The 14,550-nt window shown below is 42.1% G+C and overlaps 1 protein-coding gene across 3 annotated transcripts in view; it reads right to left on the bottom strand.

The window, feature by feature from the left end:
• Window positions 1-6,980: 6,980 nt before the first annotated feature.
• MARCHF8 (membrane associated ring-CH-type finger 8) overlaps window positions 6,981-14,550 on the bottom strand; it is a 99,005-nt gene continuing 91,435 nt past the window's right edge. For all 3 annotated transcript variants that reach the window (XM_075758382.1, XM_075758380.1, XM_075758381.1), the window contains 2 exons: window positions 10,912-11,059; window positions 6,981-8,455 (listed from right to left, as the gene is read on the bottom strand). In XM_075758382.1, the coding sequence (XP_075614497.1) occupies window positions 8,151-8,455; window positions 10,912-11,059 (453 nt within the window). In that variant the 3' untranslated portion in view covers window positions 6,981-8,150. The remainder of the gene's footprint in view (window positions 8,456-10,911; window positions 11,060-14,550) is intronic.

Genomic DNA, 14,550 nt, shown 5'->3' with positions numbered 1-14,550 from the left:
CTTTGCAAGATGAGAGAAAAGAGGAGGGAGACAGAGAAGGCAGCTTGCTTTCAGGCTTCCCCACCCCAAATCAGTGCTGGGAGGCTGCACAGGTAACATGCTAAAGAGGAGGAGAGAGCAGAGGCATGGGACAGGTAAGCCATAGACAAGGCAAGCACAAGGAATACAGCTGCATTAGTGGCTACTCTTTTGGTATTATTTGTTACCGCACACATTTGAGAACTGCAAAACTAGAACAGCCATGGGAGACTGAAGATTGGTGCAAAAGGCTTAAGGCCCAGCAGCAAAGGTAGAGTCCTGACAGAGGCTTGTGCAATGTCAGCTCTAATCTGAAGTCAAGCAGGTTTAAATTCATCCCTGAAATAATACCTTTAAGTTTTACGCCAGCTTGATTTGGTCCAGGGCTGCAAGAAAGTTACTCAATGGTTTGATTTAATTTCCATCTGATTTCTCTGGAGTGCATCAACTGCTTAGGTGCGACCATGAATGTAGCATAGTCCTGAAAGCACAGTTTCAGAATAAAATAAGCCATCATCTTGCTGGCATGAAGAACACTGGTTTAGCTAATCCCATTATCAGAATCAGTCCTCTTTTAATGCAGTACTTTCAAGAGCAAGAAGTTAAGCAAGAGAGCAAGACAAGTGGCAAGCCACACTGCGGAGACACCTCAGTTTATCTACAGGAAGGGAACAATGGTACTTTGTGAGTTAATTTGGGGTGCTCAGGGGTAAAGCAGATACGAAATACTACATTATGTCTCTAAGACAGCTGCACTTTTTCAGTTGGGATCAAGTCATCAGCCTGAGACACTTCCTATTGTCTCCCAACCACAAGGATAACTGTTTCCTTTGACAAAGGAAACTGCTGTCCCCAGCACCAGACCCTACGGCTCTAACAGTGATGAATTCTCCTGAGCCTGCTTGGCCTGCCTTGTTTGCAGGTGGCCTTTGAGACAGAGAGCATCAGAGCAAACCAGCACAGCAAGGGACTCCCAGCAAAAATGACTGGGAGGTTAATTTAAGAGAAGTCTTAAAATGTTAGGAATTGCAAGCCTGATTCCTTGAAGCTTGGGGATTTAACGAACACACCCTGAGTGGTGATCTCTCCCTTCTGCTCTGTGCGGTCTTCTGGTTGTTTTATTCAGTTATTTCAAACCCTCCTCTGATGTTAAAGCCTTTGAGAGAACTTCATTCAGCTTCTTAACACTCTAAAGCAAGGTCTCCTCTGTTTTCAGCTTTCAGTTCCTCTGCCACCAATCTTGCCTTTTCCCTAGAATACACTTTAAAAGAGTATTCTTAAAGTTTGCCATCACTTGACCCTGTCTGAGCAATGTTACAATTCCAATTATTCTACCCCACATAACGCACTGAACTTGCTCCATTTCCTTTACCCAGGGTGCTAATGATTTTTTTTTTAAAAACCTCCCCTGCCTCCTTTCTGAACTATATTCTCCTCTCTCTCTCTGTTTAGCCAAGATGAATGAATTTTTCCTCTGTTCATTTCTTGTTCTATAATAAGATATTTTTGCCTGGATATCTGATGTTATCCATCCATTCCAAGACTGTGAAAAAGCATCCTCTTCTGTCTGTATTGTGGTAACACAATACAATCCCCAATGTCATAGAACACCCTGCACATCAGAGACTGGACCCTAGAGGATGTACAGGAAAAATTGGTATGGCAGGTGGACACTGAGCTTTATTTGTGCAGTGTCACTTTTGTGTACTTCCTTGGTCATTCCTATGAATCGCATGCTGATTGTAATTTGGTTCCTCCTAGCACAACCCTCTTTGCCCAGCCTTGCCCAGAGGCAAGCTGAGTGACTGAGAAATAATGACAGTGGTGAAAGAGGAAGGGGGGAAGAGGAAGGAAATCTGGGTTGCACAAGTAGAATGAATGAAAAGTAGCAAATGCACCATGGTATGAGTAAGCAGGCTGGGGATAGGGAAATCTGAAATGGAGGGGGTCGGGGACAGGAGAGTGGTCCACAGGGTGGCTGCGGGAAGAGGGGGATTGCAGGAGGATGCACAGCCGCTGCAGGATGGGCTGAGCAGCAGTGCAGGCACAAGCCTGACTCTTGAGACTCTTGGGCTGGGTTTTCAGAGTCAGCAGCTGGAGTTACACCATTTGACACCTCTGTAGCCTCCAGAGGGCACTCAGGTGGATCTTACCAACCCTGGCTGCTGCCCTCCTGCCTCCCGACAGCCTCCCTCTGAAAGGCAAGTGCTGGTCCTCCCAGCCAGACACCAGTAACTACTCACCAGACAGCTCCAGTTCCTGGGGACCAGCTGAAAAATCCTGTTCCTGGAGTCACAGCTGTGCCATGTGCTGATGAGCCCCTGCTCTGCTCTGCCTCAGAGATGGACACACTTCACACAGTGACAGTAATACTCTTTCAGATGAAAATGAGGTTTACAAGAGGGAAGAAGTTAATTTATAATTAACTCGAGGTGCCTGAACTCAAGATGAGAGGCACTTTTTAACCAGCAGCCAGATGGCTCTACAGGCTCTGTTTCTTAAACTATCAGCTTTTCATCCCAGAGACTGTCAGTCAAACAGCAGGCCTTGGAAACTGTCTTACCATCTCTCCAGCAGGGTATTTTGTATAGAGGTCTTGCTGGTGGGTTTGCAAACTTTATGAAAATAGCTTCATTTACTACAAACAGACTTGCTTCACTAAGGCAATATAGGACAGAATCTTTTGTTTTGCATGCTAGGCACCTCTCTAGGGTTGCAGTATTAAGATTTCCTCCCCTTTCCTACCTAAAAGAAAATTAAAAACTAATCATTCCTTAAAAATAAATGAAAATATTTTCTTTGAGGCCCCTTGTGTCTGTTATAGACACAATTTTCCAGATCTATTTCACTCTTCGGCATTTATGCTTTTGTTACAAGCTTTCTCACAGCAGCGCAGGTAGCTGTTCTCTTTCACCTACTGGTGCTAGAAACCTATTCAAAAGAAACTGCCAAAGACTTCCCATTCTGAGGCTTGGTCCTGGCATGAAAACACACATAGCACTGCAATTGTGTTCATGCCATCAGCAGTGAAGGATAAATGAAGCCATCTATCACTCCACACTTACACAAAATTATTTTTCCTCTCAGAGGATAATCATAATAATAAGCATCTTCTGCTCTTCACCTCTGCATAGAAACTGATGCATGTGAGAATGCTGACTTCAGACATGAAGCATTTATAGCAACACTCAGTGCTGATTCCAGAAGCTCCGGATTTTAAGGCCCACAGGAATCCTCTCTCCCCATGTCCTGCATGGCACAAGCCAGAAAATTCTCCCCATGATTCCTGCATCTGAGCCCAAAGCACCTGCACAGTCCTATCTTCTCACTGCACTGGAGAAGTCGCCCACTTATTCTGATGGTTAACTATCCCTTTCATTATGAATCATTTTAACATCAAACTGGGATACTACTCTGCATTGGCCTGCTACACTGAAGAGCCATCAAGTTCCACATTTACTCCAGTGAAAGTAACTCACTTTGATCATCATGTTAATACTGCAGAGCTTCTCTTGCATGGGCCTCTAGGTTTTTCAAACAAAATGGATACTATAATGGTTTTGTTTTGTTCTCTTTTTTTATAGAAACACTTTATTGCTGCAGTCAATAACCCTGTGTATCACACACAAATAACCAATTACAGTTTAAGAAACTAAAAATAATTCTTCAAGTGGTAATACTGAGAAAATGAACATAGATGAAAGGATACAAAACTATACATTTAAGTTACTAGAAATTTACTAACTAAAAAATTCTGCAGAAGTGTGAAGTGTCTTGTATAAACTATACAACACATGCCAGTGTAAAGTTGTTTAACGTTATACAATTACCTATCTACAAATGTTTTACCTAAATACAAGATTAGCCACAATTTTTAAACAGTTTTCCATACAAAGACAAGTGCTTTCAGTACTTCATCAGAATATACAGACACTGCAATATCTCAAAACTAAAAAGTAATCACAAAATAAAAGGTCCTGCTTAGAAGTTTTCCTCGCATATCTAATATAACGCTGTGAAAATCCAGCCAGCAATATCCTTGCTTTTGTATTTGCCCTGTTTCACTCATATTTGAGAGGGACCCAACCCAGCGTCACTGACCTCCCTTTCATTGCTGGCCACGATCTCCACAGCAGACTACACCAGAAATCTGCATCTTAACACACTTCGGCTTTAGGAGAAATTTGGACCCAGGTCCCACTTTGTAGTAGATACTTACCCAGGCAAACACAGGGCAGAAGCAACCGGCTCCCGTGCATGGCCATATCCATGCATCACAAGTGGCACGCCAAGCGCCCCCCCTTCCTTACAGCACTACCACAAGTGGGACTGATGCTCTGACCAGTGGATTCGCTGAAGGCGGCTTGGACAGGGAGTTACCTGCTTACCAGGATTTCCCAGGTACAGCACAGAGGCCCAGCACTTCTCTAACCCCTTGCGGGCTCAGCGTAACCTTTGTCGAATCCCTCCTGCTGAAGCAAAGCCAATCTCAATGACATTCAACCAGAGGAAGCTGTCCTCAGGTCTGGCCATCTCTTCAGAACACAGGGCAACATTTTAAACACCATGCCAGCTCCCAAAATACAGGGTTACAGTTGAAGAAAGTCCTGAGAATTCATAGGAATTTAATGTCTCGTGATCCCTTAAATGAGATCAATGTTCTGCAGCACACACCTGTATTTCTAACACAATGCATGTTCATGACCTGGCAGATATACCAAATACGACGTCAGGAAGATTTTCTTGGCACAGCTGGCGCTTTTTTGGACAGGATTTAAGTCAATAGAAAGGGAGTCTGGTCAGATGTCTAGGGCATGGGATGTATCAGCAAAGGCTCTGGCAAGCTAGGGAAGGGATCGTGGTAGATGGTATTAAGCCTATATTCCCTTCTATTTAAGTTCTGGTCTCAGAGAAGTCCCACGTAACCCAAACTAACTTTGGCCAAAGAACAAGGACCAAAAAAAGTCAGACTTCTATTTCGGTCATTTCAAAAGCTGCCAGAAGGAAGTGTTGGAAAGCCTGACATTACAGGGGGTGGTCATTCCCCTTACTGACATCTGGGTGGGAAGGACAGAGCTCATCTGAGCTAGCATCAGTGCCTTGCATCTGGAAGCTGAAAACAAACCAACAGTATCTCCTTGAGGAGAAAGAAGGGAAAAGCACCATTCAGCCTTCTCACACCATCTGATGGCACCATGCAGAAGCAGAGAACTGCAGCTCCAGAAGCCCACTGTTAACACCAAGCAAGAATCAGCATGAGAAGTGTGACCAGCACAAATGAAAACCCCTGCAGCCCTTCCTGCTATGAACATTCCTAAGCAGTATAAAGAGTTTAAATATTGGGCCTCGATTTTCATTCGGAAAAGACCTGCTGGGAGAGGGAATGGTTAACAGCAACACCGGCTAGATCAGTTTAATCCGCAAATATTTTTCCCCAGATGATTTTGCTGGAGATGATTTTTCTTCCCAAGTTAAGATACACAGGGCCACAGCAAAAACTCCAGTATCCTGAACACACCGAACGCTACCTGGTACATGCCACATGGAGCTTCCAAAACACCAAATGAGATTTCACAATGTTTCACCAAGAATCACGTCTGACAGTGATTGAAGCAGGACCAGCAGGTTACAGTAGGCCGTATCAGCACTTGTCAGAACATCACTCAGACACCAGTGCCTCTCAGGTGCAAGCTGGAGAACAAGCAAGTTTCATACCAATCTTGTCCATTTTCATTTCAGCTACTTGCCACAGATCAGATGAGAACATGCACAGCATCAGTCGGCACCTGATTCTGTGCATCTTGCCGCTGTAACATGAGCATCTCGCAGCCATGCAAGCCTTGTGCACTTGGGCATTTCAGAAGAACATGATGAAGGTGTGCAAGACCTGATATTTAACCCACCTGAGTTTACCTAGTAAATCTTTTCACAGGACAAAATAGAAAACAAAGCAGACAGCATATTGTCTGGGTTCTCATAATAGAAGAGGGTCACCCACAGCAGGGTTCAGGAAAGGGCCCGAGTAATTGCACTTTAAGTTATGGCAGCCATAGGCAACAAACTCTACATGCATATGGTCATGAAGACTGCTGCCCCCATACTAGCAGGGTATGCAGGGTTTGTCTGCCTGTATTACATAAGCATGGGACATCCTGACGCATCTAGCGCAGTACACAAACCCATGCCAGTGCAGCTTTGCTAGGAATGCCTAGAGGTCTGGGTATTTTAAAACATCTTAAGAACAAGGTACCATGTTGTTCACGAAGATCACAGCCAGTAAACTGCAAGCAAGAGATCACGCAGAGGCACGCACGCGCACATGCACTTTTCCTCTAACAGCTCTTAGAAACCACTGGTGTGTGCTCTCTTACCATAGTCCCTTCTCTGCCTTCTTTTAAAATATTAATTTTAAAATAAATAAATATTACATTTTAAGGAAAAAAATCACCAATCTCTTACCATTACTCTTTGGGAAGTCTTAAAGCAACTATTGTTATTATGAAAAGAACTTGCCCAATTAAAGTTGTACTTGTAAAAGACAGAAGGTTTCACCTAACTCAGAAGTCCAGACAACTCCTACTAAGACCAACCAGAAGACTATAATTGACTCTACAGGGATTTAGATAGGGCTCAGGTAGGGAAAGTCAGCTTTCCAATGCAGACGCCACGTGTACTGACATTTTGTGGGGCTTGGTTTCTGCTCCAGTCACGCCAGGACTTTGGTTAAATGAGGGCTCGAAGCTGGACAGCGGCTCAGTGAAACAGATCAGTCAAGCGAATCAACAGCAGACACCCCAGGCTTTGGGCAACTCTGTCTAAAGCCCTGCAAACAGGTTTTAAAGCTGTCCCTCTCTTTCCATTAAGGCTGACCAATTAAAAAGCCAGTCCCCAATTCAAAAGCACAGACAAAACTATTCTCTGACCACATAATGCATCACATCAGGACTCAAACCAGGCAGGTATTTTTAAACTCATTCACTTAATGCAGTATTTACTTCCTAGACTTTGATCTCAGCATGTCCTCTGACAACATCAAATTCTTGGGTAATTCACACGTGACACAGCACTAAAGGAGGAAAACAAATTTCAGCTGTATTGACTAAGTATCTTTTTTTCCGTAACAGCTCACATTTTTACCAATATAGCAACAAACCTTTTGCTAATGGTTTGGAATGAAAGTTACATCAGGTATGTATGTGCAGGTGTGTTGATGGTCTGACCTGTTAAAAAAAAAAAAGAAGGCAAAACCAATCCCCAAACAGAGCACTGAAACCATTACGCATTGAAAACGAACACTGTACACATCTACTACTCCCCATACACAAGTCACAAGTGCAATATCCTTTGAAAAAAAATTGGTTCTCAAAGGAAACCCAAAGAGGCAGAGTTTTTTAGTGTTGTGTTTAGTAAGATAATGTGGGGCATGTGTTGGAAATCACAGGTTGGAATTTTTTTTTAATTTTTTTTTTTTTTATATAAGGCAAGAGGTTTACGTTCCAGAAGAATAGATGGGGTAAAGAATGAAGAAATGTTTTGAAAATGACACATTCTTTCAAGTTTCATTCTCATTTGACATACATATTACAAAATAAAGATTTTTAAAAGTGCTATATGCTTTGTAAGTCTCACCACAATATGTAAAGCAAAGTTTTACACCTGCTGCCTAAGACAAAATGTTAGTGGCAGTGTTAGCGGTAGATTAGACTCTAGCTCTCTCATTTCCCTCAATGTTTGGGACAACCTCCTTCTTCACATTTAAAAAACAAACAAACCCCACTCTACACATATTCCAGAATCATTTAGAGTCATCTTCAAAAGTAACAGACTCCATGAAGTTGAATACAGTTCACTAGCGGCTTGCTTGATACCAAACACAAGGCTCATTCTACCCAGTATCCTGTGGCTCTTTGATCAGCCAGTACAAGAGAAAACGTTGAGAGGTATGCAACCATGATGACATTGACAGATATGCCAAAGGTATTTAAAAAAAATTCCAACAAAAAACAAATGTAAAAAAATTCATCCGCCAGCCCTCAGCTGTTAGCCGATTTTAAAAAGGTAGAGCAGTTTGCAGTAAACAATGATATTTTAAATCTTCAAGGACATACAGAAACACCCCTCCCACCCAGCAATCAGACATGAAGGATTTCTGCAGCACAGTCTTCTGGCTCTGTGTAATGCGAAGAGTTTGTGTCTGAATGGTGAACCCCAAGCATTTCTTTACTTTCGAAGTTTGGCTCCATTAGTGCAGGTTTTTCAAAAATATTCTTTTTGCTAGTTTCCGGACAGTTTTGTACATATATTACTCGGTTATAAGCTTTAAGTCTCTTCCACAGCTGTACGTACACTTTGCATTGTACATACATGAACAGAAGTCCTCCAGTGAAACCAATAGCCACAACCACCAGCTTAGTCCAAAATGGCCACTCTAGAATTCCTGGAAGAAAGAAAGTTAAAAAAAAAAAGAAGAAAAAAAAAAGCACCAGGTCAATATTGGCTGGACTACATTGGATCTCCCAAAAACATCATTTAAGGAAACTGTCAGAGTTTGGGCCATCAAACTATTCTTATTTTGCCATTTTTCTCACTTAGCATTTTTTTTCCCGTTCAAGTCAAACACATGCAGACTTCTAAACTGTTGAGTTCATATATCACATTTATTGTCACCCACCAGAGGAAAAACAAAACAACTGATCCTCTGTGTCTGAGCACTTGTGCAGCACAATCACAGAGCCAAGGCAATAGTTTAGGTCATTTTACACCTGTTTTTAAAAGAAAATTGGATCAGATTATGAAAGGGATTCTATGACATGGTTTTCTCTTCATAGCAGGAGACTCAACTCAGTGACCCATGAAGCCACTCTGTAATCACACAGTACATCCAGTCACAGTCTTTAAACTCAAAAGGGAATGATTGTTACCATCTAGCTTGGTGTGTTCATCATGCAGACCAGACAATTTTATCTGCATCACACCCAGTAACTTGTAGTTGAACTAGAGCGTCTCTTCTGATACAAAACTGCAAGTGTTGGAGATGCTGAAGCATTCTGGCAGGCTTACCTTCTCTATTAAAAATGACTGCCATCACTTTTCCTGAATTTGTCTAGCTTGAACTTTTAGACATTGGATCTTGTTACATCTCTATCAAACACTTTTAAATGAGAGATTATTCATTTATACATCATCTGCTTACATAGGTCCTGTATCCACACAGTTTCTCTCCTCTTTAAAGATAAGTAGCATCAGAAGATGGATATGAAATCATGCTTAATCACTATCAGGTTTCTCAGAGAATAAAGTCATGGCCTCCCAAGTATTCAAAGTTTTTTACCAAGATAGAGGCCAGCGATCTTTGGAAATACATGGTAGCGTGGGAGGAATGAAAATATTTTAGTCCCAAAATACGAAAGATGCTGCAGTGTGACTACTGCTGAAATCCCACCCATGATTAATACCTGAACCTCTGATTCACAGGTAAGCTATCTGATGCCATTTGTAGGCAGTGATAGCATATGCTTGCCCCTATGCAGACATGAATGTATACACACACACGCTCCCCACAACCCCCCTAGCTCATTACAGCACTCCCATATTTAGAATCTAAATGCAGGGAACAAAGGCAGCACTGTAACAAGTACTAAATATTCACACTAATACTCCTATTCATGTTCATCTAATACATTTATTGGCTAAAATAACCTGAAGACAATAAATCTTTGAAAGCATGTCCTTTTCATTATCATATGGAAACCTTACTTTGAAAGGCCAACCATTTTCAGCTAACATGGAAGAGACGGGGTTGGATGGAACAGGAACGAAAAGATTTCATTCAAAGCAGCTTCCTGACTGAAGTCATGAACAATCAAACTACAGCCCAAATGAGAAACGACAGCAGAACTGTTCAGTTTGAAGTGTGATTCTGTTCTGAAGAGACTGTAACAGCTCTGTGGATTTGCAGGCTTACTGATGCTCAGCTACCTCCCTAGATGACGCTCTTCAATCACCAGCAAAACATTTTCCAACTGCGTGTCTAGTTGTCATGCAACGCTGTGTTAGCAAGGACAGCTTGCCTTCCAATGGCTCCCAGACTTGGTAGATACCCTGTCCCCACCTTCAGATACAGCTCAGCTGCCTGAGAAACAGTTCTGTGACAGCTAAAAATTTGCAGTCCAGCACACCGTGGTAAACAGATTTCAGTTTGATAAGTTTACAGTTGGCATTCTAAAGAAACCCTACTATTCAAGTTAAGACATCCCTGCAGTGGGGTGGCAGCCACTACATGAATTGCAGTGCACCTCATCTCAGTTGTGTGAACTGGAGTCCTAAGATCAACCTGAATTTCTCCTGCTTCAGGCACAAACACTCATAAAATTTCTCCAGTCTAACATGGCTCTCAGAGGAAACTTGCGCTAACCCACCTCAAGATGACCAAATAGAAAGAAAACCCTGTTGATTTACCTCAAAGATTTGGACTTTGGTTCCTCTTACTTCTTCTCTTTTAAAAAACTGTGCTGGTTTTGCCCAGTTAAAAGGTAGCCATAGCAGCAAACAAACGCTTATGTCCTTATCTGCTCAGTAAGTGTTCCAATTCAAAACTAAATTAGCTAAGGCAGTGCAATTTTGTGTCTGGCTACAGTGGATTAGCTCTTATATCTGTGCATTTCACAAGTACAAACTAAATTGACTTGGAATAGACTTAAAAAGCACTCACAGATTAATTTACACTGATTTAACTAAACCATTTTAGAACTGTGCTTTTAAACCAACCCAACCTCAGGCTAAAGCTAGTCTAAGTATAAACATTACCTGCACACTCATGCTCCTCATCCTCTCTGCAATCAAGATAAATAATTATTCCAAGATAGTAAGTGGGAAAATAGGCAAGTAACGTACCAGTAGTCTGTCCCTGTTTAATCTCTTCAGCGGTCCTGTCTATCAGGACATAGAGAGACCACACAACGCAGGTGATGGCAATGATATGGAATGTTACAGAGCACATAATCTTCCTCCTCTCACTGGCCGTCATCTGCAGCTTCTCCCACTGGCAAGAAACCCAGAAGCAGAGCAAGAGATTAGGTGTTTATTGTAGTAACTAGAGAGCGTAAAAAGAGAACATTGATAAGAACAAAAACCAGGCAGGAGACCAGTTTCCTCCTAATACAGATTTTAAGTGAGACAGCATCATCGCTCTGATTACAGCATGCATCTGATGGTGGGCAGCTCATCCTGCTGTGACAGGAGCCATCCTGGCACCAGAGGGGACCTCCAGTGCTCAGCTCTGGTCCGGAGCCTCAGCACAATGTCATCGCACCCTGCTTACCCAGGCAGGTGCACCTCCAGCACAGAAGGATCCTAATGCGAGGTCTTGCGCAGCGCAAGCAAGGCTGCTCCTTCGTGTGTCCCCCACTCAACGGTGGGTACCCACAGTCACCGCTGAGCATCGTGAGTGGCAAAGGGTACCCTCACTCAGGAAGGCATTCAATAAAACACTGCAATAAAAGTGGTACGTGATCCAATTGACCAGTGTGCGCAAGACATCTCACACTGAGCTCTGTTAGAGTCCCTCAGTGCACAGTCTGAGGGTGTTTCACTCTCAGCTCAAGGCTGTTTAGTCTCACCTCCTACCTCTGGGGGTTTCATTCAATCTTCACGTATATTTAACACTACTTACAGCAGCGACACCCATATTTTATTTTCAGTGTTTCAAGTGCACATAAATACATGTGCCCTAAGAATATACAGTCGAACTGGGATGACAGCTTCTGTAAGTGAGAGGACATAGCAAATTAAATCGCCAGACCTGCATCTATCAATAACGTTTATACAGCCCAAATAGAAACCACAAAGTCAGATTTCTGTCATTTAGGTTAGATAAAAAAAACTAGACAATTATTATAGATGCTTCTAATATACAAGGAACTGTTCACAAACGGCTTTTATTTTTTTTACCTGACACACCTGGAAGATTTCTTTAATTTTTACTTTTTTTTTTTGCAATTCCCCCTACGTATATGATGAAATCTTTTGCATGTGGGTTACACACTCCTCAGTGTATCTGCTTGGAACAGAGTTAAGATAGGGTTTTTTCACACTTTCACAATATATATGCTGGGGCACATAAGCTTCTCATACATACCTATGTGTTTCTAGAGAGATGCATTTCATGTCTCCTAGAATAATTTGTAGAAAAAGAGGACTTTGAACAGGAGGAATAATGTAGAAGAGAGTGAGGATGACCTGACTGGTATGACTGAGATCACCCATTATGTTGAATTATTGTTTCCACTGCTACAAGAATGGTTGAACCCTGAAACAGACTTTGTGATCCTTTCTGTCTTGCCAACAAACAATCTCTTTGGCCAGTCCAAGCCACACCTCCAGTCCTGTAGGCATCCAAATGTCATCATAGCACAAGAATTGAAGACTTTCAGCAATGATATGCTAGACTCGTGTCATGCTAGAAAGCTATATTCTTTCAATTTTCTTAGAAAAAGATTAGACAAAACATTCCCTTTGGATGTTGTGTTTTAAACAGAAAATTGCTCTTGCATCTAAACAAAGATGTTTTCTTTCAATAGAAAGTATAAGTTTATTTTGTTAAAATGTAATCATGTGAAATCTGTGAATGCTTTTACACAGCCACGAGGACTTGTGCTTTGACTAATTTCTATTTCTCTTTTCTGTTCCACAGCTTGAGCTCCTCTACTGGACAGTGTCTCCTGTGAACTGCTGGCTCTGCAGCCACCAAACCAATCCATGCCATCTCATCTCTTCAAGAGATATGACTGCACAGCAAAAGAGAAGATATTCTGCAAACTATGCACTAGCCCAGAGAGGAAACTAGAATCTGTAGGTCCCTGCTGCATTATTCCAATGACACAGCATGCGGCATTTCCCAATTAAAATAGTCAGCATTTCTGGGTTTTTGAAGTGTTGTTAAAACAAAAAATTCAGCAGAAAATTTAGATTTAATGTCTTCTTTTTTCCCATTTAAATTTTAAAACAAAGCATTCCTCTCTTGTCTCCCATCATCTCCACTTAAACTGTGATTTTCTTTTCTCATCCTCTTTCCTTAGTAACTTAGTGTTTGAACAGACCAATGCACTGTGCTGTGATACAACCTTAAGATGCTGATGATTTAATCCCATTTCTACCCTACAGACAAGCACAAGCCCTATTATCTGTCCCATCCTGTTCATAATCACCAGTTCCAGACAGTTTTCTCCCGACTGACAGGATACCATAAAGGCTGAGTTGAAGATACAGAGGCAGCTCATCTTCTGGCTGCAGCTGAACCTCTGCAAGACTCTAGATGTATTTGAGAGGTAAATTCCTTCTCCTTCTGTTTATGGCTCTGTCCCTACCTTCTGGCACGTGGTCTCTTTCCCACAGATGACTTGTTCAGATATAACTAATGATGCTGAATGACTCATTTTTGAAGCTGCCCAACAGCTTTTTCTCACAGGGCACAAATATTCAGAAAATGTTTCCCACCCACTCCAGGCAGACAAAGCACAGAAAAAACAGCAGCCAATCGCCAACTATAGCAACTCTTTTTACTTGGGATTCTCTAGAGTAATTTCTTTAATGTCCTATGTCTGGGCTATGCAAAGTAGTGTCTGTGCAGATAACAAAGCCTATGATGGCCAATATTGCAGTTCAGAGGCATTATGCTCTGTGCAAAGGGGCTACCGAGGCAAAATCAGCAGTTCTTAGAAGGCAACAATTCACCACAGTCATAAGAAGAGGTTGTCCTATCAACCAGACATGCTAAGCTATATACTTTGTAGACTGTACATCTCTGTAAAAAAATAAGAGGTATTTGCTTTGAAATCTGCTCTATTTTCTGCTAGGACTCACTTTCAGGAATTGAGCAAGTTCTCATAACAGCTTGCGGATGGCTGCAGTGCAGACTTCCCACCCTATGATTTAGGCTCATCTTAATTGAATTTAATGTTTCTCATTTATTCTAGTCCCAGACTGAGGTTATTGTTATTAACTTCTTCCACTTTGGTAGTCATGGCAAGATTTGTCTGTGCTAAGAATACCAGTGACTTCCATCTCAAAATCCTGATGGTAAGCACCAACTGAAATTGAAAGCCCAGAGGACGTGGGAGTACAGAAAGGATACTAGTGCAAAACTGGCCTTACAACACAAGTAACATTTAAGTACCCTGTCGTGGTTTAACCCGGCCAGCAGTTAAAACAACCACACAGCTGTTTGTTCACTCCCCCTCCCGCTCAATGGGATGGGGGAGAGAATTGTAAAAAGTAAAACTCATGGGTTGAGATAAAGACAGTTTAATAGGACAGAAAAGGAATAATAATAATAATAGAAGAATATACCAAACAAGTGATGCACAGCATAGTTGCTTACCACCCAGAAACAATGCTCAGCTAGTGGCTGAGCTGCCCTCTGTCCCAGCCAACTCCCCCAGCTATATACTGGACATGACATCATATGGTATGGAATATCCCTCTGGCCATTTTGGCTCAGCTGTCCTGGATGTGTCCCCTCCCACCTTCTCATTG

Source organism: Balearica regulorum, chromosome 7 (genome assembly GCF_011004875.1).
Source record: "Balearica regulorum gibbericeps isolate bBalReg1 chromosome 7, bBalReg1.pri, whole genome shotgun sequence".
Taxonomy (NCBI): Eukaryota; Metazoa; Chordata; class Aves; order Gruiformes; family Gruidae; genus Balearica; species Balearica regulorum.
This window is presented reverse-complemented; position numbering and strand designations above follow the sequence as displayed.